This window comes from Camelina sativa, chromosome 1 (assembly GCF_030686135.1).
Source record: "Camelina sativa cultivar CO46 ecotype springtype chromosome 1, ASM3068613v1".
NCBI lineage: Eukaryota > Viridiplantae > Streptophyta > Magnoliopsida > Brassicales > Brassicaceae > Camelina > Camelina sativa.
This window is the reverse complement of record NC_141880.1, coordinates 1,915,907-1,940,984: the sequence shown is the minus strand read 5'-3', so window position 1 is coordinate 1,940,984 and position 25,078 is coordinate 1,915,907. Positions and strand designations below refer to the sequence as shown.

The 25,078-nt window shown below is 33.5% G+C and overlaps 6 protein-coding genes and 1 pseudogene across 7 annotated transcripts; 3 read left to right on the top strand and 4 right to left on the bottom strand.

The window, feature by feature from the left end:
- Positions 1-516: 516 nt before the first annotated feature.
- Positions 517-1,113, bottom strand: LOC104712371 (sporozoite surface protein-like protein). Its single transcript, XM_010429301.3, has 2 exons — positions 962-1,113; positions 517-845 (listed from the first exon to the last, which is right to left on the bottom strand). Exons 1-2 carry the CDS (start codon positions 1,014-1,016, stop codon positions 637-639), a joined length of 264 nt encoding a protein of 87 aa, XP_010427603.1. The 5' UTR covers positions 1,017-1,113; the 3' UTR covers positions 517-636.
- A 2,638-nt stretch (positions 1,114-3,751) lies between these two features.
- LOC147949462 (uncharacterized) lies at positions 3,752-5,303 on the top strand (annotated as a pseudogene). Its single transcript, XR_015565658.1, has 4 exons — positions 3,752-4,149; positions 4,244-4,399; positions 4,511-4,706; positions 5,089-5,303. The product of XR_015565658.1 is annotated as an uncharacterized LOC147949462 (transcript).
- Positions 5,304-7,245: 1,942 nt separating this feature from the next.
- Positions 7,246-8,867, top strand: LOC104712290 (uncharacterized). The gene is made up of 4 exons (XM_010429186.3): positions 7,246-7,690; positions 7,786-7,941; positions 8,047-8,242; positions 8,622-8,867. The coding sequence occupies exons 1-4, from the start codon at positions 7,352-7,354 to the stop codon at positions 8,663-8,665; spliced, it is 735 nt and encodes a 244-aa protein (XP_010427488.1). The 5' UTR covers positions 7,246-7,351; the 3' UTR covers positions 8,666-8,867.
- Positions 8,868-11,106: 2,239 nt separating this feature from the next.
- LOC104712103 (uncharacterized) lies at positions 11,107-12,695 on the top strand. Its single transcript, XM_087508223.1, has 4 exons — positions 11,107-11,654; positions 11,779-11,937; positions 12,030-12,227; positions 12,479-12,695. Exons 1-4 carry the CDS (start codon positions 11,211-11,213, stop codon positions 12,497-12,499), a joined length of 822 nt encoding a protein of 273 aa, XP_087364349.1. The 5' UTR covers positions 11,107-11,210; the 3' UTR covers positions 12,500-12,695.
- A 409-nt stretch (positions 12,696-13,104) lies between these two features.
- On the bottom strand, positions 13,105-19,463 carry LOC104703474 (4-hydroxybenzaldehyde synthase, chloroplastic-like). Its single transcript, XM_087463486.1, has 6 exons — positions 19,413-19,463; positions 18,101-18,247; positions 13,955-14,033; positions 13,656-13,873; positions 13,402-13,542; positions 13,105-13,299 (listed from the first exon to the last, which is right to left on the bottom strand). The coding sequence occupies exons 1-6, from the start codon at positions 19,461-19,463 to the stop codon at positions 13,105-13,107; spliced, it is 831 nt and encodes a 276-aa protein (XP_087319612.1).
- Positions 19,464-20,281: 818 nt separating this feature from the next.
- Positions 20,282-20,830, bottom strand: LOC104703466 (protein SRC2 homolog). The gene has a single exon (XM_087463483.1). It carries the CDS (start codon positions 20,828-20,830, stop codon positions 20,282-20,284), a length of 549 nt encoding a protein of 182 aa, XP_087319609.1.
- A 497-nt stretch (positions 20,831-21,327) lies between these two features.
- Positions 21,328-24,900, bottom strand: LOC104711954 (Tudor/PWWP/MBT superfamily protein). Its single transcript, XM_087450277.1, has 2 exons — positions 23,792-24,900; positions 21,328-23,367 (listed from the first exon to the last, which is right to left on the bottom strand). The coding sequence occupies exons 1-2, from the start codon at positions 24,774-24,776 to the stop codon at positions 21,392-21,394; spliced, it is 2,961 nt and encodes a 986-aa protein (XP_087306403.1). The 5' UTR covers positions 24,777-24,900; the 3' UTR covers positions 21,328-21,391.
- Between the last annotated feature and the right edge of the window lie 178 nt (positions 24,901-25,078).

The window sequence follows — 25,078 nt, the reverse complement described above, 5'->3', positions numbered from 1 at the left end:
TGATAAAATGCTCTCTTATCTCGTTTTTTATTTGATCACTTAATTTATTATTAGTTTTCTCATAAATAAATCAACGGGGACCAAAGTTAATACTGACTAGAAGAGAGATACCATTCTGTGAAGAAAACACACTTGATCATATGCAGGCATATCCCATAATATTATATACTTTTATGGTTCAGCTGCACTGTTAACACATGCATCTTTTTGTTTTGTCTTCTCGAATCTCATCATGCTTAGCTTTTATAGTGGGGTATGAAAAAAGTGATCGCTAGACTTCGTTAGATGAGTACTTAACCCATCTGATTGCTATCTATCTCGTAAATAGTGGCAATATAGTGGTACATAGAGATGGTGGGAGATCAATGGAAATAATTAAGTAGCCAAGGACTAATTACTACACTAGTATAAAAGGGTTTGTTTCTTTCTAACTATCCCCAATTCCATAATCATGGTTCTTGTACAAGTCTGGTTGGGGCATTGCATATATATAACCAGATATTATTGATAAAAACATTTGGATAAAACACGTTTTATTCAATAAATAAGTTTTACTAGACATTCACATATCTTATAACATAAATTTCCATCGCTACCATTATTACTGCTTCATTTTCCCATCAACGCCTTTTTTTTTCAGCAATTTGGATTCTCTGGATTACAAGGTTTAACGCAGTTTGGATCCCTTGGATTGCAAGGTCTGCCGTAATAATTCACATCGACTCTTTCTGTATCCATTATGCAATTTGGATTCTCTGGATTACAAGGTTTTACGCAATGTGGATCCATTGGATTGCAAGGTTTATCGTAAAAATCCCTTAACCTACCTTGCACTAGATGAGATCCTTCAGATGTGATAAGGATCAGTTAGCACATCATTATACAAACAAAAATTAAGGTTAATTTCAGGCAAGGTTAAGAAAATAAAGAATTTGAAACTTTAAAAAGTTAATTCACTTACGAAAAACAAGAAGAAGAGAAACCAATAACAGAAGTTGAAAGGAAACGCTTTTCATTCTCGGAAGAAAAATGATACAGTATATTTTGCTTAGTGAAAAAGATAAACTCACTAATCTCCATCGCTTTTTTGTAGAGAACAATGTACGTAAGTAATGGTGTGGTTTGACTAGAAAATCTCGAAATAGTTAATACATAGTAAGAAATCCTCAAAATATAGTACTATTTAGATTTGAGTTGACCTTGAAGTAGATTTGGAACAACACAATTTTAAATATATCAAACTAAATAGGATATAGCCTATAATTATAATCTATATCTGTTTGGTCCTTCTTCTTTTTTTTGGTAACGTATCTCTTAATATTTCTTTGGCTTTTATATAAGTTAAACAATCTGTTACTTCTAATTAAATTGTGGTCTCGTCTTTTTCTTGGAACATTCACATTTTTATTTGTATCTAAAAAGTGGTTAGTGGAGACAAACCAAACTCGTAAATAAAGTATAGATTAATTGAGTAATTACATTAAATTACAAATTTTAAGATAGATAGAATAATTTACTAAACTATATAAGATATAATTACATATGTGAGATTTTGTAATATTTTATCAAAATGATAGTAATTACATATGTTAAGATAGATAGAATAATCTATACTTATTTGTCAAAACAACTTAATAAATAAGTATAGATTTAATTATTGAGTAATTTAAATATTTAATACACAAATCTTTTGTATTAAATGAGTTTTCTGAAAGCTTAGACAAATAACAGGCCAATGAAAGCAAGCCACGTGCACATTTAGACACATCAACAATAGGGTGTAGCTCTCTCACAATTTCAATGTTATTTTCGTATAACCAAGCCCAGTAAAATTACAGCGTAGATGACTAAGTTTTACATTACCTTTGCTGCAAGAGTTTCCGAGTCTCCAGATGCACCATTAGTGGAGTATCAAGCTAAGGCTGCATGCATGGTCTGTAAAACACAAAAAGTATCCAATCCTTTGCAGACCAAGTCCCGCACCTATATAAAAGGGTACGTATAGTTTCACATGTTTTGCTTGTTCGTTGTTTCTTTCTAGGGATTGAATGTGAAGTTGGACGTACGTAGCTTTGGGGGCAGGACAAAGTCACTTTTGCTGCTAGAGAGTCTGACTCACTCCTCATGATGCACCTCTAGTTAGTTGAGTATCAATCAAGCTAAGGTGGTTTCCATCCCTCGAACCAATGTTATTTTTGAAGGTTGACCGAGTGACACATAAGTATTTAAAAAAAAATAAAAATAATATATACTGACTTTAATAATCAGCTTTGCGTTACATACTTACATATGTTAACATAGATAGAAAGCCTATCGACCCAAACAGATATTTGTAATTCTCTACTTGTTGTTTACCTCATCATACTTGCGAGTACCACTAGCTTTGGTATTGTGGTACTATGGTCAAAGTTCGTCATGACTATTCTTATTCTGACTTTAAATCTTTTATTTAATTTCGATCTTTAGGCTTTTTTTTTGGGTTTACGTCCAATAATAAGCCCATTCTGATTTTCTAAGTTGGGAAAAAAAATTGGAGGAAGATAACAAAAATCTAACTTCCATGGCGCAACAAGTTTTAAGTTTTAATTTGTATTTAAAAAAAAAAAAAAGAAAAAAGATTGGGAGTGTGTCGCCTTATCTGTTCGTCATGGCTCCTCAGTAGAGTAGCCTCATGTTCTTTTATTCGTCTTCCTTAGCCATTCGTGGAAGCAAAATTAGAGTCTTTTTTTTTTTATGTCGGTGGTGAATTTGTAAAAAATAATGGAAGCTACGAGGAACTTGGTTTCTTCATCTCCTCCGTTTCAGACAAAGACCCATCTCAAGAAGTACTCTTCTCCTTCATCTGCTGGTTCTGTTCAACTTGCATAATCATAATTAAGCCATAACAATACAACTATCAATAGATATATTTACTCATAACGATATATGTTCGTACCACAACAATACCTAAACAATATAATTCATCCGCTTACTTTTTCATTTTATTTGAGATATCCTCAAAATCCATTTTAACTTTAGAATGGTAAAAACCTTTAACTTGGTTCCACACAAACTTATTATTACAAACAATAAAGAATATATATATAATATATGATTGTGGATAGGGAAACTCGAAAAAGACCTAAAAAGTATATGCTAGTGACTAGTGAGTATGGGTCTATGGGAATTCAATATATTTGCTATTGACTCCAAAAGAAACTATGTTATTACTTATTATCAGCGTACGTAAATATGTACGGTGTAGCCATACATCAAACATGAGAATACACGCCAGTCTCCATATGCCTTTTTTTCTTTTGTTAAAGGAAGTCGATCTATTGATGAAGCAACAAACAATTTGAGAAAGTAGTACACCTACTATTCATATCATATGAAACCGGAAGGATTAAAAAAAAAAAACAGCATTATGCAAAATAAGGAATCTTAAATCCTAAATCACAAAATGAAAAATAATCTTTTAACTTTCAAAAATAAATCATAAATCCCAAACACTAAACTCTATCCTTAAAAACTATATCCTAAATTTAAAATAGTCAAACCTAAATCTACAAACATAAATTTTATACCCTTAAAAGTCAATTTTCATATGTAAGTTATTTTTGAAAAACAAACATATTAACAGTCTTATTGAAAAAAATAAATTAGTAGAAGTATTTTTGGAATAAATTAAACATTTCATTAATTTTCATATAAGTTTGTGTTGTTTTACTTTTACTTTTTTTTTTTTATGATCTGTGCGTGTGCGTTTGGCTTTGCTCTTAGAAAAAACCCCAAAATTGAATTGAAAAGGGTATAATCGGGGCATGACTCCCACCAAATCAAGCGACGGCGATACGAAGGATGGATCTTCCCAACCGACGGAGCCCATGGAAATTTCCACCGGCGTAGGCTCTTCTTTGCTGGAGAAGCGCAAGGTCGAAACAACAAACCTGGAGGAGGATCCCGGTGAAAACGAAGGCGACATAGAAGAAGGTGTAGAGGACGAGGAAGAAGAGGAGGAGGAGGAGGAAGATAGGGATTTGGAATGGGATAAGGATATCTAGCTTCGATGGACGGGAGTATCATTCCTCTGAGAATAGTGAGGAGTATACGGACAAGGAACTCGAGAAGAAAGCCCGTTTTAAAAGTCGCATGGTCATCGAAACCAAGGTGGTCTCATCATCATCCTTTTCATCGAATTTTGAGTCTTTTGTTTTATTTATAACAACGTATCTTAATTTTGTTTTGTTTTGTTTTTTTTTAGGGTTTTTTCGAGGCATCTGACAAATTCCCACCTTGCTGCTGGGCTGGGATTGCTACAGTCCCGGGTCTTGATAAAAAAATGCGTCGAGGTATCACAGTTCGTCAGTTCCTAGCAAACATGGTATCTCTTTGTCTTGACATATATAACAAAGAAAAGGTAAGCAAGCCAACTCTCTCTCTAATCTCTAGTTTGGGCCTTTCAGAGTTCCAAGCTAAGTGTTGTTAGGATATGATAAGCCATTCTTGAATTGTCTCTTTTGTTTCCCAGGGATTAAATGTGACTTGCGAGCATGTTTTGAGGGCTAATTTCAACCCAGGGGGCTGCACAAAGTACTACATCACTTTTGCTGCTAGAGAGTCTGACTCTCCTGATGCACCTCTACTTGAGTATCAAGCTAAAGTGGCTTGGTCTGCTGGCATTACTTATCCCATCCTTTGCAGACCCACTTCTCCACCAAAATTCGGTATCTTTTTCACCTCTTCTTCTATTCAGATCTCAACATGTTGTAGTTTTGCATATTAAATGACTAGAATAAAGACACCATTCAGTGAAGAAACCACACTTCACTAAATTTTATCTACTTCTAGGGTTTGGTTGACACATCTGATCTTCTGGTTTTGTCTTCTCGACATGGCACATATTATTTGTGAGACTCTTCTGCTTTAGCTTGATTGTGGAGTGTATGAAACAAATGTCGCTTCTAGACTAGGTTAGACGACAACTCTGATTGTTATCTCGTAAAATGATGGCAATGGTGCATAGAGATATGGTGAATTATCGCTGGTTCGTTTAGCCTAACAACTTACAATTAACATCTGATTTTGTTTTTTTTTTTTTTTTGCTAGTTGAAAGAGATCAAGTGAACGAGGTAGCCGAGGTGATGGAAAGCAGTTGAAGAATTTCACATGGCCGCTTTATTTAACCGTTTAGCGACTCTAAGTAGGATTGTATATTACCCGGATCTTTCTGAATGTAGCTTAAGTTTATTTCGTTGATTGAGATTCGTACTTACTCCAATTCTTATCTTCTGCTATGAAGGTTATAAATACATAGTAAGAAATCCTCAATATATAGTATCAGATTTGAGTTGACCTTGAAGTAGATGTTGACGACATTATTTCAAATTACTAAATAGCTTAATATATACTTATCTGTTTGGTCCTTTTTTTGGCAACGTATCTCTAAATATTTTCTTTTGGCAAAAGAAACTATGTTATTACTTATTATCAGCGTACATATGTATTATGTAAGTTGTAAATGTGTAATATATCAAACATGAGAATACACGTCAATCTACATATGCCCTTTTTCTTTTGTTAAAGGAAGTCAATCTATTGATGAAGCAACAAACTATTTGAGAAAGTGGTACTTACTATTCATTTCATATGAAACCGGAAGGATTTAAAAGAAATAAAAAACAGCATTATGCAAAATAAAGCATATATAGTATATGACATGATGCAATTCAATTCTTATAATTTATAATGATACAGTACTAATTATTACTTACTAGTATTTCGTCTTCCATCCATGACTTTTTTATCCAACCAATATTGGAAAACAACTAAGCAACTTGTATAAGCACAAAAGTTAACACTCCTATAGACACTACATGTGTTTTAAAGGCTCAATATTGTCACATCATATTAGATCATATAGATTGAGTAATACACATAACAAAATCATATTAAAAAAAACAAAAAAAATAGTGAGCTACACAAACTATACCACAATGTATTGCATGGTCACATATACCAACTATATAATGTCATGTGCTTAACATCACAATCATCTTTTTCCGGTACATTATTCATCAGAATCCAGTGTTGACCAGTATTGACCGGCGTTAACCGATGTTGACCAATAAAAATATGCAATTTTTTTTTGTTTTTAGTATTAGAAACCAAAAAAAAAAAATTGAATTATTCAGAAATCATTTATTATAATTAAAAACATATATGGATCCAAAATAAATATATATTATATATATACATTCCATTTATTTAGTCTTATAATAGTTACCTTTATAAATTTCAAAACTTAAATAAAATTGAAATAAAAATTATTCATAAGATATTAAAACTTAAATTCAAACCTGATAATCTTGTTGTAATAAATCAAATAAGAAAAACACTTATTTAAAAATTATTAATTTAAAACATCAACTTCTTACTTAATTTATATAAATAGAAAATTAATATTATTTAATATTCTCAACCACAAAAAATATTTCTACAACAAAAATACTTAGAACCAAACCCAATACATAACAAAATTACTTAATATATTGTAAATTAAGTTTTGCAATAGAAAATATATTGTATATATGTTAATTCATCCAGTCTTGTAATAGTTAATTTTTTTCAATTGCAATTAAAAACATCAACTTAGTATTTGATTTATTTAAATACATTTTATTTATTTAATAAAGCAATATATTTTATTGTAAAAAACAAAAACACACAATATTTATTTTCAATATATAGAAGATAGAAGATCCAAAAAATTGATTTTGCAAAACAATATATTTGACTGTAAAAAATTTGACTGTTAGTTTAGCTTCAAAATAAAAATTACTAATGATTCACCAAAAAAAAAAATACTAATTATAAGAATGTATACATTAAAGATGTAAAAAATATATTTAGTTATGTAATATAGAATGTCTTAATTTTTTTTTTTAAACTATAAACTATTTCATATAGCAATTTATTTTTTTAAAAGTATACATAAAAAAAATTAGAATATTTTTTAGTCAATTTTGGTCAACGCTGGAGTCAGTCAACCGATGTATTGAAATTGTATGTTTATGGTGTTAACCACATTACGTCATATAATTGATGCACACACATAAAATACATCTACTTTGTGTAACTGAGAGTACACTATTATATTTGTGACCATGCCTTTATCTTTTTTTGTTCTGAAAAAATCAGTTATGATTCTTTCCGACGGCACAAACGTAAAGAAGTGTTACGGAGAGGGATAAAATTACTGATATAACTTTTAAATCGTGTATATGTGTGCATTTGTATGGCTTTGCTCTTATAAAAACCCCAAATTGAATTGGAAAGGGGAATTAGGGTTTACTCAAATAATCAATCGGGGATGGTTTCCACCAAATCAAGCGACACCGAGAGAAAGGATGGATCTTGCGAGACTCAACCGACGGAGGCCATGGAAATTTACACCGGAGATGACTCTTCTTTCCTGGGGAAGCGCAAGGTCGAAACAACGAACCTGGAGGAGGATCCCGGTGAAAACGAAGGCGACATAGAAGAAAGTGTCGAGGACGAGGAAGAAGAGGAGGAGGATAGGGATTTGGAATGGGATAAGGATAGCTTCGATGAACGGGAGTATCATTCCTCTGGGAATAGTGAGGAGTATTCGGACAAGGAATTCGAGAAGAAAGCCCATTTTTACAGTCGCACGGTCATCGAAACCAAGGTGGTCTCATCATCTTCATCCTTTTTCATCAATTTTTGAATCTTTTGTTATATTTATAACATATATCCTAATTTTTGTTATGTTATGTTTTTTAGGGTTTTTTTGAGCCAAGTGACAAATTCCCACCTTGCCGCTGGGGTGGGATTTCTGCAGTCCCGGGTCTTGATAAAAAAATGCGTCGAGGTATCACAGTTCGTCAGTTCCTAGCAGACATGGTATCTCTTTGTCTTGACAAATATAACGAAGAAAAGGTAAGCCAACTCTCTCTATTCTCTAGTTTGGCTTTTCAGATTCCAAGTGTTGTTAGGATATATATGAGAGCCATTCTTAAATTGTCTCTTTTGTTTAATTCCCAGGGATTTAATGTGATTCTCGAGCATGTTTTGAGGGCTAATTACAACCCAGGGGGCTGCACAAAGTACTACATCACTTTTGCTGCTAGAGAGTCTGACTCTCCTGATGCACCTCTACTTGAGTATCAAGCTAAAGTGGCTTGGTCTGCTGGCATTACTTATCCTATCCTTTGCAGACCCACTTATCCACCTAAAATCGGTATACCTCCCCTATTCACATCTCAGCATGTAGTTTTGTAAATTAAATGATTAGAGCAGAGACACCATTCACTGAAGAAACCACATTTCACTAAATTATATTATATCTACTTCTAGTTCTAGGTTTTGCCTGACACATCTTCTGGTTTTGTCTTCCCGACATGGAATATATTATTTGTGAGACTGTTCTGCTTAGCTTGATTGTGGAGTGTATGAAACAATGTGGTTTCTAGACTAGGTTAGATGAGCACTTAACCACTCTGATTGTTATCTCGTAAAATGATGGCAATGGTTCTAGAGATATGGTGAATTATATATGGCTGGTTCGTTTAGCATAACAACTTACAATTAACATCTGATTTTTGTTGTCTATGTGCTAGTTGAAAGAGATCAAGTGAAAGAAGTAGCCGAGGTGAGTGATTGAAGAATTTCACAAGGCCGCTTTAACGAGTCTAGTAGACCAATAAGTTATTCACTAGTATTTTTCTACGTTAAAGACCGATTGTGTATTACCCGGATCTTTCTGAATTTCGCCAGCTATGTTAAGTTTATCTATTGATAAACGTACACAAATAGTTACGACGCATCACACCGGTCTATCAATAAAACCTACTCTGATAGTGTCAGTCTCTTTATAAGTTAAAATACTAGTCGTTAGATAGGTAATAAATAAATTAATAACAAACAATAAATAGTTTATTATAGTATAATATATGGAGAGGTCGAGAACGTTTTTTTTTTTTTTTTTTTTTTTTGATATGATTGACTGAATTGAAAAGAGTTAAAATGAATAAAAAATGAAAGATATTTTAATATTTGTTAGACCATCTCCACTTATGAAGTATGAACACCTCTTTTAAATTTAAAAATATTTGATAACTGAGGAAAGAAAAATTAAAGAAACATAAATTTTATACCTTTACTCTTAAAAATCGATTTTCATATTTGTGTTATTTTGAAAACAAAAATTTTAATACTAGTATTTTTGAAAATTTTAGTAGAAGTATTATTTGGAAAAGAAAAATGAAAGTGCGGCATTTAGAAATTATTTTATAGAATAACCAATAATCATACAGTAGACTGAGTAATACAGATAACAAAATCATATTAAAAAAAAAACTGATTCTTTTCGATGGCACAAACGTAAATAAGTGTCACTGAGAGGGATAAAATTACTGATATAATTTTAAAATTCGTGTATATGTGTGCGTTTGTATGGTTTTGCTCTTAGAAAAACCCCAAATTGAAATTGAAAAGGGGAATTAGGGTTTACTCAAATAGTTGTTCGTATTTAGTTTGTTTTGTTTAATTAATTTTGTTTGGATTGTTAATTATTAGAACAATAATAAGGGAATTAAATATATAAATATGTAATTTATAAGTTATTGTCTCATTAAGTCACAATATTACCAATAATTTAATTATTTTACAAAATTTTAGTTAAATTACCTGATTTAATATTTCTCATAATCTAATATTAGTAATATTGGCTAAATAATTAAATAGGAATTTCACTCGTGTTTCAAGAACGAATTAATAATATTTTATATTTATACTAATGTTAATTCAAACTATCATGTATATATAAATATTCAGTTTCTAAATAAAATATATACTAAATTAAATGTATGTCCTCTTGCTAAAGTTAAATATCTGTGAATATTGGTTTTCTAATCATTCTAAAATTGGATTTTAGATTTAGGAAATTTATTAATGTTAATATAATTATGGAGATTATAACCTTTTTTTGACAAATCTATCATTTAAATTTGAGAGATTCTAGCATCCATAAAAATAGTTTTCAAGATTTAATGGGTAGAGTTAGTTGTTTTTTGAAAAATCATAATGTATAGATGTTGTTAAGATTTTTTGGCAATAAATGTAACAAATATTGGTCAATTTAAGAATGTTATTTATGTAATTGTTTTATGAGTTAATAATGTAAGAAAAAAATTAAATAAATAAAACTAAAAGGGCATAAACCAAAATGTATTTCAAAAATAATAATATAGATGGTAAAATATTCTCAATATATAGTATTAGATATGAGTTGACCTTGAAGTATTTTGACGACACAATTTCTAAACTAGATAGCTTAATATATACTTTATCTGTTTGGTCCTTCTTTTTTTGGCAACGTGTCTCTTAACATTTCTCTTTGGCTTTTTTATATATGTTAAACAATCTGTTAGTTCTAATTAAATTGTGGTCTTGTATTTTTCTTGGAAGATCCACATTTTTATTTGTATCTAAAAAGTGGTTAGTGGAGAAAAACCAAACTAACAAGCAGAGTAATTAACATCTTCAAAAATTTTAAACTCAGTGAAAACATTAAAATAATACAAAAACTCACATTGGTAAGATTTTTTATTATTATATATAGTAGAGTTGATTATATATTCGCTAAATTAAATTGTACACAAAATTTTAGATATTAAATGAGTTTTCTAAAGGCCTAGACAAATAATTGGCCAGTGAAAGCAAGCCACGTGCACATATAGACACGTTTCTCTCAGTTCAACGTTATTGCTCTTCCATATAAGTTGTAAACTTCGCAAGGAGAAATTTGTATTCTTTCTAGTAGTGTAGATCCTCTCCATCTTGGTTAACCTTATCGTATAACGATTTTATATACAAAGTTATTTCGGCGAAAAAGAAAAAAGTACAGTTCTGATATTAGATTTTTTTTTTTTTTTTAATTAAGGAGCCCAAAAGTCCAAAACACATTTGAGTGAACCAATACAAACCAAACTGTTATTTGAAAAGGACAAATAACAGGACTAAATCAAGCCCCAATAAAATCAAAACCCAAGAAGGTTTGACCACATATATAAAAGATATAACCAACCACACTAATTTTATTGCGTGGACACAATAAAAAAAAAAAAAAAAAAAAAAGTTTGTGTGTCGTCGTCTTCTTCACAGAAAATTGGGTTGAAGAGAATTTTAGGGTTTGTTCGATAATCGACATGGCTCCAAAATCAAGCGACAGCGAGGTGACTGATGGAACTGGATCTTCGAGTGACCTAGATCACATGGAAACTTCACTTGGCGTTGCCTTATCGTTAATGGGGAAGCGCAGGGCCGAAACTGACGATTCCGGTGAAAGCGCGCAAACAGCTGACGAGGACAGACTAGACGAGGATAGTGAGGGAGAAGAAAACGAATTAGACGAGGATAATGACGAATTAGATGAGGAAAACGAATTAGACGAGGATAGTGACGAATTAGATGAGGAAGAAGAAGGTGACGAGGGAGAGAGTTACAGGAGGAATGAGGAGAATAGAGAGCCCGAGTGGGGTTATGATAGCTTCGACGGCCGGGAGTATGATTCCCCTAATCTGGGTGATTATTCGGATAAGGAGTTTGAGGAGCAGTGCCGTCACTATAAACGCCAGCTCATCGAAACCAAGGTATCATCCTTTGTCGTCGTGTCATAAATTTATCATCCTTCTTCGTCGGTTGGTCGTCTCTTTTAAAAATTTCATGTTAATTAATCACATGTGGGTTTTTTTTTTTTGTTGTTGTTGGGTTTAGGGTTTCTTTGAGACATCAGACAAGTTCCCACCTTATGTTTATACCCCTGGAATTGCTTCGCTCGGAGATCTGGACGAGCCGGCTATGTTAGGCCTTACCATCCGTGAGGTCTGCGAAAAGTTGACATCTCTTTGTCTCCAACGCTACAACGAAGATGAGGCAAGTCTTAATTAGTTCCCTTTTTCTATTTATTGCCTCTGCACTATATAGTTCTATAGATATCTAATAAGTATAGTTTTATTGTTTTGTAGAAAAAGAATGTGAAACTGGACCATATCTTGAGGGCAAATTACAACCCGGGGTCAATGACTAAGTTTTACATTACATTTGCTGCAAGAGAGCCCGAGTCTCCAGATGCACCTTTAGTGGAGTATCAAGCGAAAGCGGTTTGGTCTGTATTACACGAAATTTATCCCATCCTTTGCAGACCAAGTCCCGCACCTAAAAGGGTATGTATATCTGTTTATCCCATCTCCGGTTTGTGTTTGATTATGTGTGTGGTTGGTTTCGTTCCTAGGTTTTATTTATTTCTCTGATTTCTGAATGTTCATCTTGCTCACATCACAGCAGCAACAAAAGATTTCTACGTTTTTGGTTTTGACTTTGTTAGATATCTGGATTTTTAATTTTTGGGACTTTCCTTCTTCTTAAACCGCAACTTATTTTTTGTTTACTTTTTGTGTCGATGAGCTGATTGTAGGCGATGGAAGAGAACATGTGAAAGAGGTAACCAAGGTGATGGAAGAGATCAAGAGCTTCATTTTATGAAAATCTAGTAGACTTGACTTCTTAGGAAATTTGCACTGTGTTCTATGTTGAAGACTTTTGTGTACTGCTTACCTATCAACTTATTAAGAACCCACACTCACTTCTAATAAGTGCAGTGTTTGAATGTGAATGGTTTGTTATTTCCTGAATTTTTCTATCTTGTTCTGTGTTGCCCAGCAGTTTGTCTTTGCGTTAGCTATATCTCTGTTTACCACACGGAAGGATTAGAAAAGATAAACAATATTTAAGTTATGTACTCTCGATCTTGTTTTGAATCGGTGTGATTGCTTTAGGTAAAAGATAAAGTGGTTCCGTATGTGTTAGGAAAAACACTAAACTATGTATGATGATATTGTATTTAATCATACATGAAAGAAGAGGGAAAAAAACACACTCCTAATATAAAACTTTGAACAATATTTCTTGTTAATTTTTTCTTCTTTTTTTTTTTTTTTTATAAAAAAAAAAAAGAAATTGTGAACCATAGTTTTGATAAACAAGAAAGTCAAAGAAAAACAAGAAAGAAAATGAAACGTTAGAAATTAAAAACTACATCTACTATTTGAGGGAAATGATGTCACATAACTCGTCGATGATGATTCTTACGTAGCCTCTACATCCCCAATCTGTTCCCCACGAGTTTTGACCGATGAAGAATAGCTTCCCTTGTTGGGTCACGCCATATCCTATTAGCAGTATACAGTGGAGAGTACTGCTGGGTGTAACCACTTTCTTTGGTAAATTGTAGACTTCCTGAAAAAAAATTGATTAGAAATTGAATTTACTGATTAGCAAATGAAAATTATCAAAACTTATATATGTAAAGCTGAAAAGATTTAATAAATTTTTACTAACCTTGCCAATATATGCAAAGTCTAGAGTCGGCTTCAGAATTAGTCCAACAGGATATTTATCTAACTCCTCTCGGATAAATGTTGAATAAACATCTTCATAAAGATGAAAGGTTTTCTTGATTCTTAATCCTTTTGAGCTTGCCTAATTAATGAGAAACATACACATACGCATGTATCAAATTATTATATTTAAAAACCTAGATAAAGAAAGATGCTTTCACGTAAATTTACACGAGTACATAATTTTGCGCTTACCCTTTCGTTACCTCTTTTAACTGGCTTCTTCATTATCCCATGGCTAGCAATGTGATCAAATGCAATTTTCAAATTGGCTAGAGCAAACTTTTCAAATTCTTTAGGCTTAATATGATCGACAAGTTCAAGAAATGAAAACTCATGCTGTAGAGTGGTAGGGAGTCCTTGATTATATATAGCTTGCATAAGTCGGGCAAAAACAATTGCCCAACAATAGTCTGCACATGATCAAACTAGTTAGTTTATGACTATAATTCATTATTCCAATTTGAAATATCGTATAAAGAAATATTAATAACCTTTCACTTGATCAAGAACATCACCAATAATCCCTAATACCACACTCCAATCTTTTAATATTGTATGAGGACCAAAAATCTACAACAACAAGTTTCGTGTATCAGTTCTATATATTATTCCAGCCAAAATTACTTTTGACTAGGTCAAATGATTAATCATTATCTATCTGGTAACCTATTATTGCAACTTCACAGTAACTCAGCTCATAGTGACTTACCATCACACATAAAAGCCAAACTGTTATCATGCATAACTAACTAGTTAAGTATCAATATACGGTACCTCTCGAAAAATACTCTCGTTGCTAGGTTCGATCGTTCGAAGAGGTTTTTTTTTCTGTTTTGCTTGACCTTGATTCTTGGCTTGTGCGAATGCATTTTGCCTTTTCGGTTTAGCTCCAATGCCTCCTCGTCCTTGATCCATCTTGTTCAATTAGACAGAAAATGTATGTTAGATACTCAATAAAGCAACATTTCCACAACAATCATATAATTAATAATACGCACTCCCCGATTCAGAATCCCAAAAATTTACTTGGATAGAAATAGCAGGAACATGCATGCATGCAGATTTAACTAACTTGTTAAACTTCGCTATGGTAACCTAATTAGTTTGAGAGACGACTGCAGCGCTAAATGACTTCAATATGGGTTTTGAATTCCCGTTCGGTATGCGTTTGGATGTCGATTTGGGGGTGTTGGTACTGTCTTAGGGAGTCACTAGCTAGGGATCATCTTGATTTTGGGGTTTAGGGTTTTGGTGCTCTCTTCTTTGATGTTTCAAGGCCGCGTTTGGGTGGATTGAACTACTAGTGTTTAGTCCTACAAAAGCAGAATTTAATATAGAAAATGTCGCAAAGAATAGATGATTACCAAATCAGATTCCACTTTTAACAGTATATATATCAACTCAGATCAACCTCGTAAGTGACCTGCAAGGAAGAATCGAACCAAAAGGGCGTGAAAGACGGATTTTGATAAGAAACAACTTTCGAGAAACATAAACACAAGCTTTTGTTTAAGAAAATCTTGCAATTTCCCCCCCAATAAATTAAAGTCGGAATCTTTAACACACGGAACCCAGAAAAGTTTGTCAATATGAAGAAGGTGAATGCTTAAAAGAGAAAGAAAGAAAGTTCACAACTTTTTTTTTGTTGGAACCACAAAATGTTTTGGTACGTATGAAGAAAGAAAACGTAGCTAGATTTTGGTTTCGAAACAGACAAGAAGAATCTACGAAAATGAAGAAGAAAGGAAGAACCCAGATGTATCGCACATCTTTTCTACAAACCTTTTTAAGTTCTACAGAGAGTTTTTACAGTGGAAGGCGAAACAATGGCTATCGGAGAAGAAAGGTCTCTGCGATCAATATTCTGAGAGAAGAGAGAATAAAGAAACTAAACCTTGGCAAAAAACCGTGGGTGTGGGTTTTATACGCTACAACACAGTGCACCTTATTTTGTGTAGGTCCCTATGATATGAGTTGAGTTACTTGAGTAGCTTGTTTTTGCTTTTGCCTGTGGGATTATTATTTGGTCTTCATTTTGTGATTCATATCCGACTTTGAAGGAATTTGAGAAAATAGGACTTTAGGTTTCTTTTTATACATTATTTATATTCGAACGTGAAACAAAAACGACAAAAAAAAATACATATGTGCATGCCGTTCTCATCTGCGTTCATAAATTGTAAATACTAATATTAATTTTAATTAGTTATGCAAAACCTTCAAAACTTCACAAAATGTAGCTAGGAGTATTTGTCTTTCACTGCTAGCCATTTAACATTTGAAACAAGCAATCCTTAGATAACATAACAATGGTCAAAAATATCAAAATCTTTTAGACTAATTAAACAACAAAACAGAAACGGAATTTTCAGTGTTCTTTGTCATTTTGTACATTGGTGGAATCTTGATAAACCTTCTAAAAATGTTAGGAGGTTTCAATCCAATACATCAAAAGTCATAAGATTCATAACCATCCCACTCGGGTTTCTACAGGTGTGCATGAGTTGTAATGATCCTCATCAACTCCGAAGGAAAACGGAGTTTGAATTTTCCGGATTGGATTGATTTTTTTTTAAACGTGGCTTTTAGTTCTTTTCCTGAATCTATAAAATTCTCTTGCGTTGGTTTTTGCAACCGCATATATGATTTACCTACTTGCCAAAAAAAGCAGTCAAGCAGACGCATGCCACGGCTCACGAAACTTTAAGCCAGCAACATATATAGATTCTAGACTTGCATGACCAGTGCTAGCTAGCTTTTAATTTGGAAATAAATTAATTTTCAAATAAATATGGCAAATTAATGACATCTATCATCTATGCTTAGAAATCGATTATTCGACTATTTATAATATTTTTCATATCTGGTCATTGTTATATTAGCATGCAAAAATTTAGCCATTAGCAAGCAAAAATTTAGCCATTAGCATGCAAAAAATAATTTAGCCGCCATTAAACAAAAAAAAATGTAATATAACAATGAAAAGATATGAAAATATTATAAATTACCGAATAATCCATTTCTAAGCATAGATATCGACTTCACTGGTCATTAATTTGCCTTATTTATTTGAAATTAATTTAGTTCCAAATTAAAAGCTAGCTAGCACTGGTCATGCAAGTCTAGAATCTATATATGTTGCTGACTATTAAATCTTTCATTTAATTTCCATCTTTGGGCTTTTTTGGGTTTACGTCCAATAATAAGCCCATAATAAGCCCATTCTGATTTTCTAAGTTGGGGGAAAAAAATTGAAGATAACGAAAATCTGACTTCCATGGCAGTAACAAAAACAAGTTTTAATTTGTATTAAAAAAAAAAAAAATTGGGAGTGTGTCGCTTAAGTTTGAGAGAGAATTCAAATATGTGTTTACGTTTTTTATTTTAAAAATCCATGATATTTTACTTGTTATTAATTCTTTTTATTTCATATATCTTAATCTTTTATTTATATTAATAGAGTATTATATATTAATGTATTATATGTTTGAAAGTAAATTGAAAAATCACATGAAAGTTAAGAACTTATATTAAAATTTTATAAGAAATGATATTTTTAATGAACTAACAAAATGCTAATGTGACAGTAAAAATAGATGTTATGATATCTAAAAGTCGTAAAAATATTTTACTTATGTTTTGTTCATATTTTACTTAGGTGTTGCTTATTTTTTGTTAATATCTATTTAACATTTTAAAGAACCAAAAAATAACTAATTTTCTGCCATATATAAAAAATTATACCTACAATTTATATTTTTCTATAATTTAATGTAAATTATACTCAATATATCAAAAAATCAAATAATTTATTTATAGATGATTTTATCATAGTCATAATATAAGAGAAATATATATAATAATTAAAAATATATATCATCTATGTATTGTGTAGGTAACTCTTTGAAAGAAAAAACAAAGAAGACAACCTAGTCTTTTCGGCATAAGATGTCACATTTGTTCTCGATGAGTATCGCATAAACTTTGCAGCCCCCTACAATTCACCCACGGTAGTTACTCCATAACCAATGAGAAACATGCTGTGTAGACGGGTGTGTTTGGTTATGACCGCTTTCTTTGGCAAGTGATAAATCCCCTCCTTGGAAAACAATTTTTTTTTGATCAACTTTACTGCGATAATCTATTCCAAATATTCCAATGTTCATGTGTTATAATCTTTATTTTATTTCACTATAAACTCATAATACTAAAGATGTTACCACAATATATTTTGCTTAGTGTAGTGATAATGATAAACTAATTAATCTTCATCGCTTTTTATAGAGAACAATGTACGTAATGGTGTGGGGTTTGACCAGAAATTATTGAAATAGTTAGAACATATTAAAAAATCCTCGATAATAAATTCTACCCTTAAAAATATTTTTAACTCGGGATTAATAGCAATTTTAAGATTAGCAAGTCCGAAGTAGTCTGATTCATCAGGCTTGATGTGATTGATAAGTTCTTCATCAACCAATGTTTGGAAGAGCTCACACAACGTGTGCACTCGCTTTTTATTATGGTGTCAACTATGCCTAATATCTGTAACAAAATCAAAGCAAGATATGAGGTAACTATATATTAATTTTTTTGACTATATATTAAAAAATAAAATAACCATTAATTAATGGTACCACCTCTTGGAAAGTCAGTTCACTGGTAGCTTGAGACGATGACTCCGCTTGAGCTCTTTTCTTTGATTCAGCAGCTGTTTTTGCTTGCAACTTTTGATATTTCCTCCTCGGTTTCCCTCCAATAGGAACTTTTCCTGGATTCTTGTTCTATTTAGCAAGAAAAATCTTTGATCAGTTTCAAACAACAACCACACTGATATTGTATTTTTCAACAAATCATTTATTGAAAACTAACTAACTATATCATTCTTATTGAGAAATTAATCAAGATACCAATATTAATAAACCTTCTAAAAATATTGTTCTAGGTATAAACACGTTGCTTAAAATCAATTTATTGAGAACTTAAAAATAGCATGAAAATCAAAACCATCTCACTCGGGTTTCTTGTTCTATGTATAAACACGTTGTTATGTTTAAAATCATTTATTGATATTTGTTTGTTTTGGTGGGGCATGAGGGGTTGTAACGATCCTTATCAAGTCCGATGAATCTCCCCGATTGGAACTGTTTTTTTTACGCGGCTTTTAGTTTTTTATTTGTATTTATAAATTTCGCTTAAAGCAGTAAATTTTAGGCTTCGATATAAAAACCGTATCCGAATACCCAATCCGGAACCTGATCCGAAAAACCGGGTTCGGGTTGGATACGAGTTTGCTTATAAAACTTTATTGGGTTCTATTTTCTAATACTTGTGGGTTTGGGTTAGGATCGGGTAATACCCGGTACCCGTTTGGGTACCCATTAAACCCGAACATATAAACATATTTATAATATTTATCATTAATATAATGCAATTACCCCAAAATTATGATTATAATTTTGAATATTTCATTTAGTTTTATACCTAAATATCAAAAATAATCAAAATATCTAAAATATTTTGTTATGTAAGTCAAAATTTAACTAAATTTATTTAAATTTAATTATATTTTTTCGGGTACCCGGTAGTTCAGGTACTAATCGGATTCTAAAATTTGTAACCCAAACCGACCCGAACCCGATAGTACCCAAACCGAACCGAACCCATATATCTAAAAATACCCAATAGGTTCTATTTTTCTAAACCCGTTTATCCGAATCCGAATGGGTAATACCCGAACCCGAATGCCCGGCCCTAGTAAATTTATAAAAGGCTGGTTAGTTAAGAAAAAACAAAATTTATTGCCAAATGCAAGATATAGGCATGAACATTGCACCTATAATTGACTCTAAGTCACTTTAACCACTAGATTTAACCACTAGAGTCTAGTGACTAGACTGCTAAGATATTCTAACATTTTCACGGCCGATTATTTACTTAATGTATTACGGCCGCAAGCCCCTTGCTTGGCTTCATGGCCGGCACTGCTCTCTGATCCATCATCCATGGTTTACCTACTTGAAAACAAAGGCATGCCACGGCTCACGAATGTTTAAGCTCCCAACAACATATATAGAGATAAATTTGCTTGACCTGTAGCTTTTAATTTTCAAAAGTTAATTTACCTTAGTTATTTTTTTATTGGTTTTATGATTTTAGTGGATTTGGAAATCCAAACAAAATTCATGTGTTATTTAATCATAGATTTTAAAATACTTATCAAAATCATGTGTTATTGGTTCTATGATTTACAAATACTTCTTAAAATTTTATGTTATTCATTTAATAATTTGTTTTTAGATTTCAAAATCCACATTATGTTTTAAATGGATTTGAATGGATTTGAAAGTACAAAATAGAATGACTCAAATCCAAGGATAAAACAGGTTAAATTTACAATTCCATATGGATTTAGAAATCAGCTCTCCAATAACAGCCCCTAATAAAAATTTCCGATCGAGTTTCAATCAGGAGACAAATGTGGAAGTGTATCATCGATGCTTTATATTTATAAACTCTATATGTTATATCCACCTTTATGATTGAAGATAATATTTTACCAAAAACAAGTTTCGATCTATTAATTTTTTCAAAAAAAACAAAGTTTCGATCTATTAATCATACAAAAGATAATATGATTCACCATTGACACCATACACGAAGGGTAACGATCGAGAAATATATCTTTTCGCGCTAATGGCTAAATTTTATTTTGTTTTTTACTCTAAACTTAAAATCCGGAGATATACATATATATAGAGTAATATAACAATAACAAGATATGAAAAAATATTATAGAAATAATCGAATAATCGATTCTAAGGATAGATATCGTCTTCACAAGGAGCTGATGGCTCGTGTCTAATATTCCCCCAAACTCCTAATCTATAACCCTCATAAACCCTAGCATTATCCGGATCATAACCTCTGATTTGTCCCCTAAAAATACATCCAAATCTAAATCCTAACCATATACCACCCTTTGGTTTTCCAGTCTCGGTTACGACCTGAAAATTTATATTGGCATGCTCGGTTATCGTCTGTTCTTCAATCAAGTGAAGCAATTGCTTTACCGGTACGAAAAGCTTCCCAACGACTTGGTCGGACCCGAAAACTCTCTTACACTTGATTTGAAACACAAACACTGACTCATTCCTTCGAACCTTGTCATCTTCTATATAGAATTTCATAGAGTAGTTCCACCGTAAGGTTTTCTTACTGCACGTAGCAGCTGGGGTGACTTGCTGGTCACGTGAACCACGCGTGACCGAGACAGAAACATAGACGGTTGGTCTGAACAAAAGATTTACGGAGTTGAGATCTTGAGCTGATAGAACGTTAACCTCAACCGGTTGATAATAATCCATTATAAGTAAGTGTGGAGAATCAGTAGAAGAAGAGGAGAAAAGAGACGAGTAACTTAGAAAGAGATCAGGAGATTTGGGAAATATATATATCCTGTATATATATATCGTTTTAAGGATTTGCATCCAAATCAAAAAGCTTTTTTTTGGTATATTATTCTGTTCTAGATAAGAAAAATATATTTGCTAGGATTCGATAATCTCCGCTTTTTAATAAAATAAAATATGATTATGCCATGTTAGACATATCACATATTCAAATGTCATGGCGTACCAAAGTTCAAAGGCAAAACAAAGACGTAATATTTTTACACCTTGCTAGCGTGTAAAAACTAAAAGTGAATGTATTATCAATTTTTATTTCATTTGATACAAATTAATTTTTCGTGGTAAAATAGGAAACCCAATAAAGTTAGAGATATAAACACATTCTGGTTTAGTTTCGGTTCAATTTGGTGTATATGTCAACTCCGGATATTGAGAGAGAGAGAGAGAGAGAGTACAAGTAACCATACTACCTACTGTAATATAAAAATACTGTAGAATCTAGTTATATGTACAATTTCATAAGGAATGATAAGGGACGTAACCCAACAAACCCGTGACGTTAGCCACAACATCGTTACACCTTGTTAACAGCTTTATCATCTGCTGGGAGATGTCCACCGTATACTGCGACGGGTTTAGTGGTGGCTCGACGTGATCCACTTCATTATTAGCAGCAGGCTTCGGTTTTGAGTTTTGCCAAGAGGGAGGAAGAATCGGAGGCAATGTTAACGGAACCGTGTTGTGACTAACATATTCCATAGCAACAGATGATGATGATGAAGAAGAAGAAGCGTGATTTCCATTGTTTCTACCCGAAACTAAAAATGGTGTCTCTGTTTCTTTCCCACCCAACATGAATCTCACTCGTGCTGTTCTGTGGTTACCATCACCGTTCTTGCATGGTTTTTTCAAACAGGACTTGAGCTGGATGTTTGGTTGGCTAACTGGCGGTGTTTGCTCTAGCCGCTCGTTCAATGGTTCAGTCATTGGTTCGTCTGTCTTGGCTTTCTTCAGTTCATGATCTCCGGATGCAGAGGAAGCATTCATGTCGCGGAGAAAGTATGTCACATTCACGTTGCCAAAGATAGAGTTGCTTCCTGATGCATATCTTAAGGCAGTCTGCGCATCAAGTTTATACAGGAAGACAACACGGCAAGTCGAGGATTTCCAGGAAACTCTGATAGCTGATTGATCCAACTGTCCAAAGCGTCCAAACCTCGCCTTAAGCAGAGCGGTGGAAGGGAGAGATGTACCAGGAGGAAACATCATGACCAGCATTGTTGGCTCAAAGACCCTTGCAGATGGAGCCATCTTTTCTGGTTGACCTATAGCCGGTTTGGCATTGATGGGGACTGGACCACCTCGGTCTCTCACTAGATTAAAAGGTGCAAGACTTGGTCTCTTCGTTGCTTCTTGGTTGGTTTTCTTGTCAGAAGCCATTGGTTTGAACTGATTGGTATTCTTTAGCTTCTTAGTTGATGGGACATCTTGTTGCTGGGCAGAGGGGAGACGTTTTCTCCCGGAGTTTGATGTTTCATTGGTTCTGCTCAAAGTCTTTGCACATTTTGACGGGTTTGTCGTGGAAGGAGATGCGGCCAAGCTTTTCTGGCAAACAAACGATCGGAAACGCAAAAAGAACTGTCTTACAACTCTAGTAGAGCTTCTATCCGAGGATCTAAAGAAAGGGTCAAGCGAGAGAGCTTGCAAATTACTCAACAGCTGCAGGCTATCAAGTTTAGAGTTTCTCATAATCAACATATTGGGGTGTCTCTTTGATGAATCTAATTGAGATGATTTCTTTACCCAAGCTTCCCCAGAAGACAAAGCTTTCCTCTTATTTGGACTCTTATGGTTCAGCTCTGACCCAGACTCTTTCTTCATTTTCTTCTTCTTCGGCTTTGGAGGAACATTCTCAGAATTCATTTCTTCAGAAAACCGTTTCAGGTCATTGTCTTTCTTTATCCCAACTCCTGCAGAACATTTCCCCTCAATAAACGGCTGGACAGAGCCTTCGCCTTCGTTAGATCTAAAATTTGTGCCAGTCTCATCTTGTTTAAGGCTGGTCATTGCTTTAAATCTCTCATGGTCTGGAAATAGAGCAGCTTCTTCTCCCATTCTCACCTTTGATTCTTGAGATAGACCCTTGTCATCATCATGTGAGAGCTTTGAAACAGAGGATTTCTTTATAGGAATATCACCACTTGAAGAGGTAAAGTTCACGCTGACAATTCCGGTATGCTCATGTTTCCTGGGCGTTTGGAGATGTGGAGTCCTTCTCTGCAGCATATGATCCACAGCTGAAGATCCGTCGATGCTCTGAAACTGAAAAGATGCTTGGACCTGGCCAAATTCAACAGTCATATCACAAGCTTCCTCTCTTCTTTTGGGATGATATTTTTCTTGTTTAGTAGAATCCTTTACTTTCATAGCTTGTGTAGAGATCTTTGAGTTGCTCAGAGTTACTGCACTGACCAGTGAGCCACTCAAGGGAGCTGTAAACATAAGCAACGCATGAGGAAAGATAAAATCTATTCCAACCACCCAAAAACAAGTAAAGCAAAACTAAAAATGGTAAAATGACACTCCACATTGTGAAGTTGCTTTAAAATGCATAATTTAAGATCAAAAATATGCAAAGTCTTTTTTGAAGCATTCTAAGTATACAACTTTAAAGGCTATAAATTCTACCAAAACAATCTTAAAAAGGCCAATTTCAAGGATATCAAAGACGCAAAACTCTCTGGCTCGAGAAACAAACAAAAAAAAAAGCCTCAAAGAGATCACCAATTTAGAGTACCGCATCTCTGTGATACATAGGATAAAGGTCCAATATAACTCCATCGAATCCGAAAAATGAAGCAGAAATATTACAAATGTATTGAAAACAATGCCAGGATCGCTGAAAGGTGATGCTACCTCGAGGGGATGCTCTATTAAGTGGTTCATGTGTCGTCACTGAAGATCTTGCCCTGAAGGCCTGCTCATAAGTTTCATCAAATTCCTCAAACACTGCCCTGCGGAAAGCATAAACCGCTACTCTCTTCTGGAAAGACTTTATGCTGTCTTCTGAATCATCACACTCTTGAGGTGCTAATGCACATCCCTTCACAAAAGCTAGAGTTTGAACAGATGAAAAACTATCTCTAGCTTTCTGAATCTGCTTAGAAGAGTAAACAGCTCGAAGCTCGTAATCAGGCACATCAACAGCAAAGTAACCTTTTAAACTAGTAGGACTAAAGTTAGAAGGGTTCCGACATCTACAAGTCAAACCAAGAGCTGACCTTCTACCTACTTCATCCATAGCTTCCTCAACAGCTTTTGCAAAGTGAATCGAATCAGTTTGCTGTGATTTCTCTGAGACATGAGGTTCAAAAGGAATAAGGTGAGAAGGATCGAACCAACCATAACTAGAATCTCCAAAGAAAGCAACCAGAACGTAACCCATCTCCTTCATACGACGAACAGAGGGAGACGCAAAAGCTTCATTGAATATTTGACCTGGCCACCAAGGATGTGACTTTACCTTTCCCCATACCATATCTCCCACTTCAAAGCCATTGCTCAACGCCTTAGAAACTTTAGTACCCATTCTCTCGCTTGCAACGTAATCATCGAACTCAGACAAGAAAGAATTGTAGTCCCGAACTCTTGTTCCCTCCTTCGAAGCCATCCCTGTGTTCTTCTTCTTCTTCTTCTTCTTCTCATTTCCATCACCATCATCACTTCTACTGTCTGTAGCAAGCGAATCAAGCTCCATAAGGAAAGGTTCGGACTGATCAATCGCTTTCAAAGTTTTACTCGAACCATCATTATCAGTAAAAGACACAAAACTATCACCAAAAACCCTAGCAGAATCCATATCTCTAACCACACTTGAGCACTCGGAATTAAACCGCTTCATAACAAATTAACAATGACATCAAACCCCAGAAAGGCAGAAACAACTCTAAAGCCAAAAGATGTGTAGATTTGTTTAAAATCCTGAGATTATTTTAGCTGGAAGAGAAAATTTAAGAAAACCCCATGAGAGGAAAGCTGGAGAAGATGACAAAAAAGAACTTGAGCTTGACAGGGACATTTTGGTAACTTTCTAGCGTCATTAATGATGATGCTCAACGGTTAAACCTTCACATCCAATAGCAAGTCGCCACGTCATTTTTTTTTTTTTTGTTTGGGTAAAAACGTGTTTTTTCGTCTTCTTTA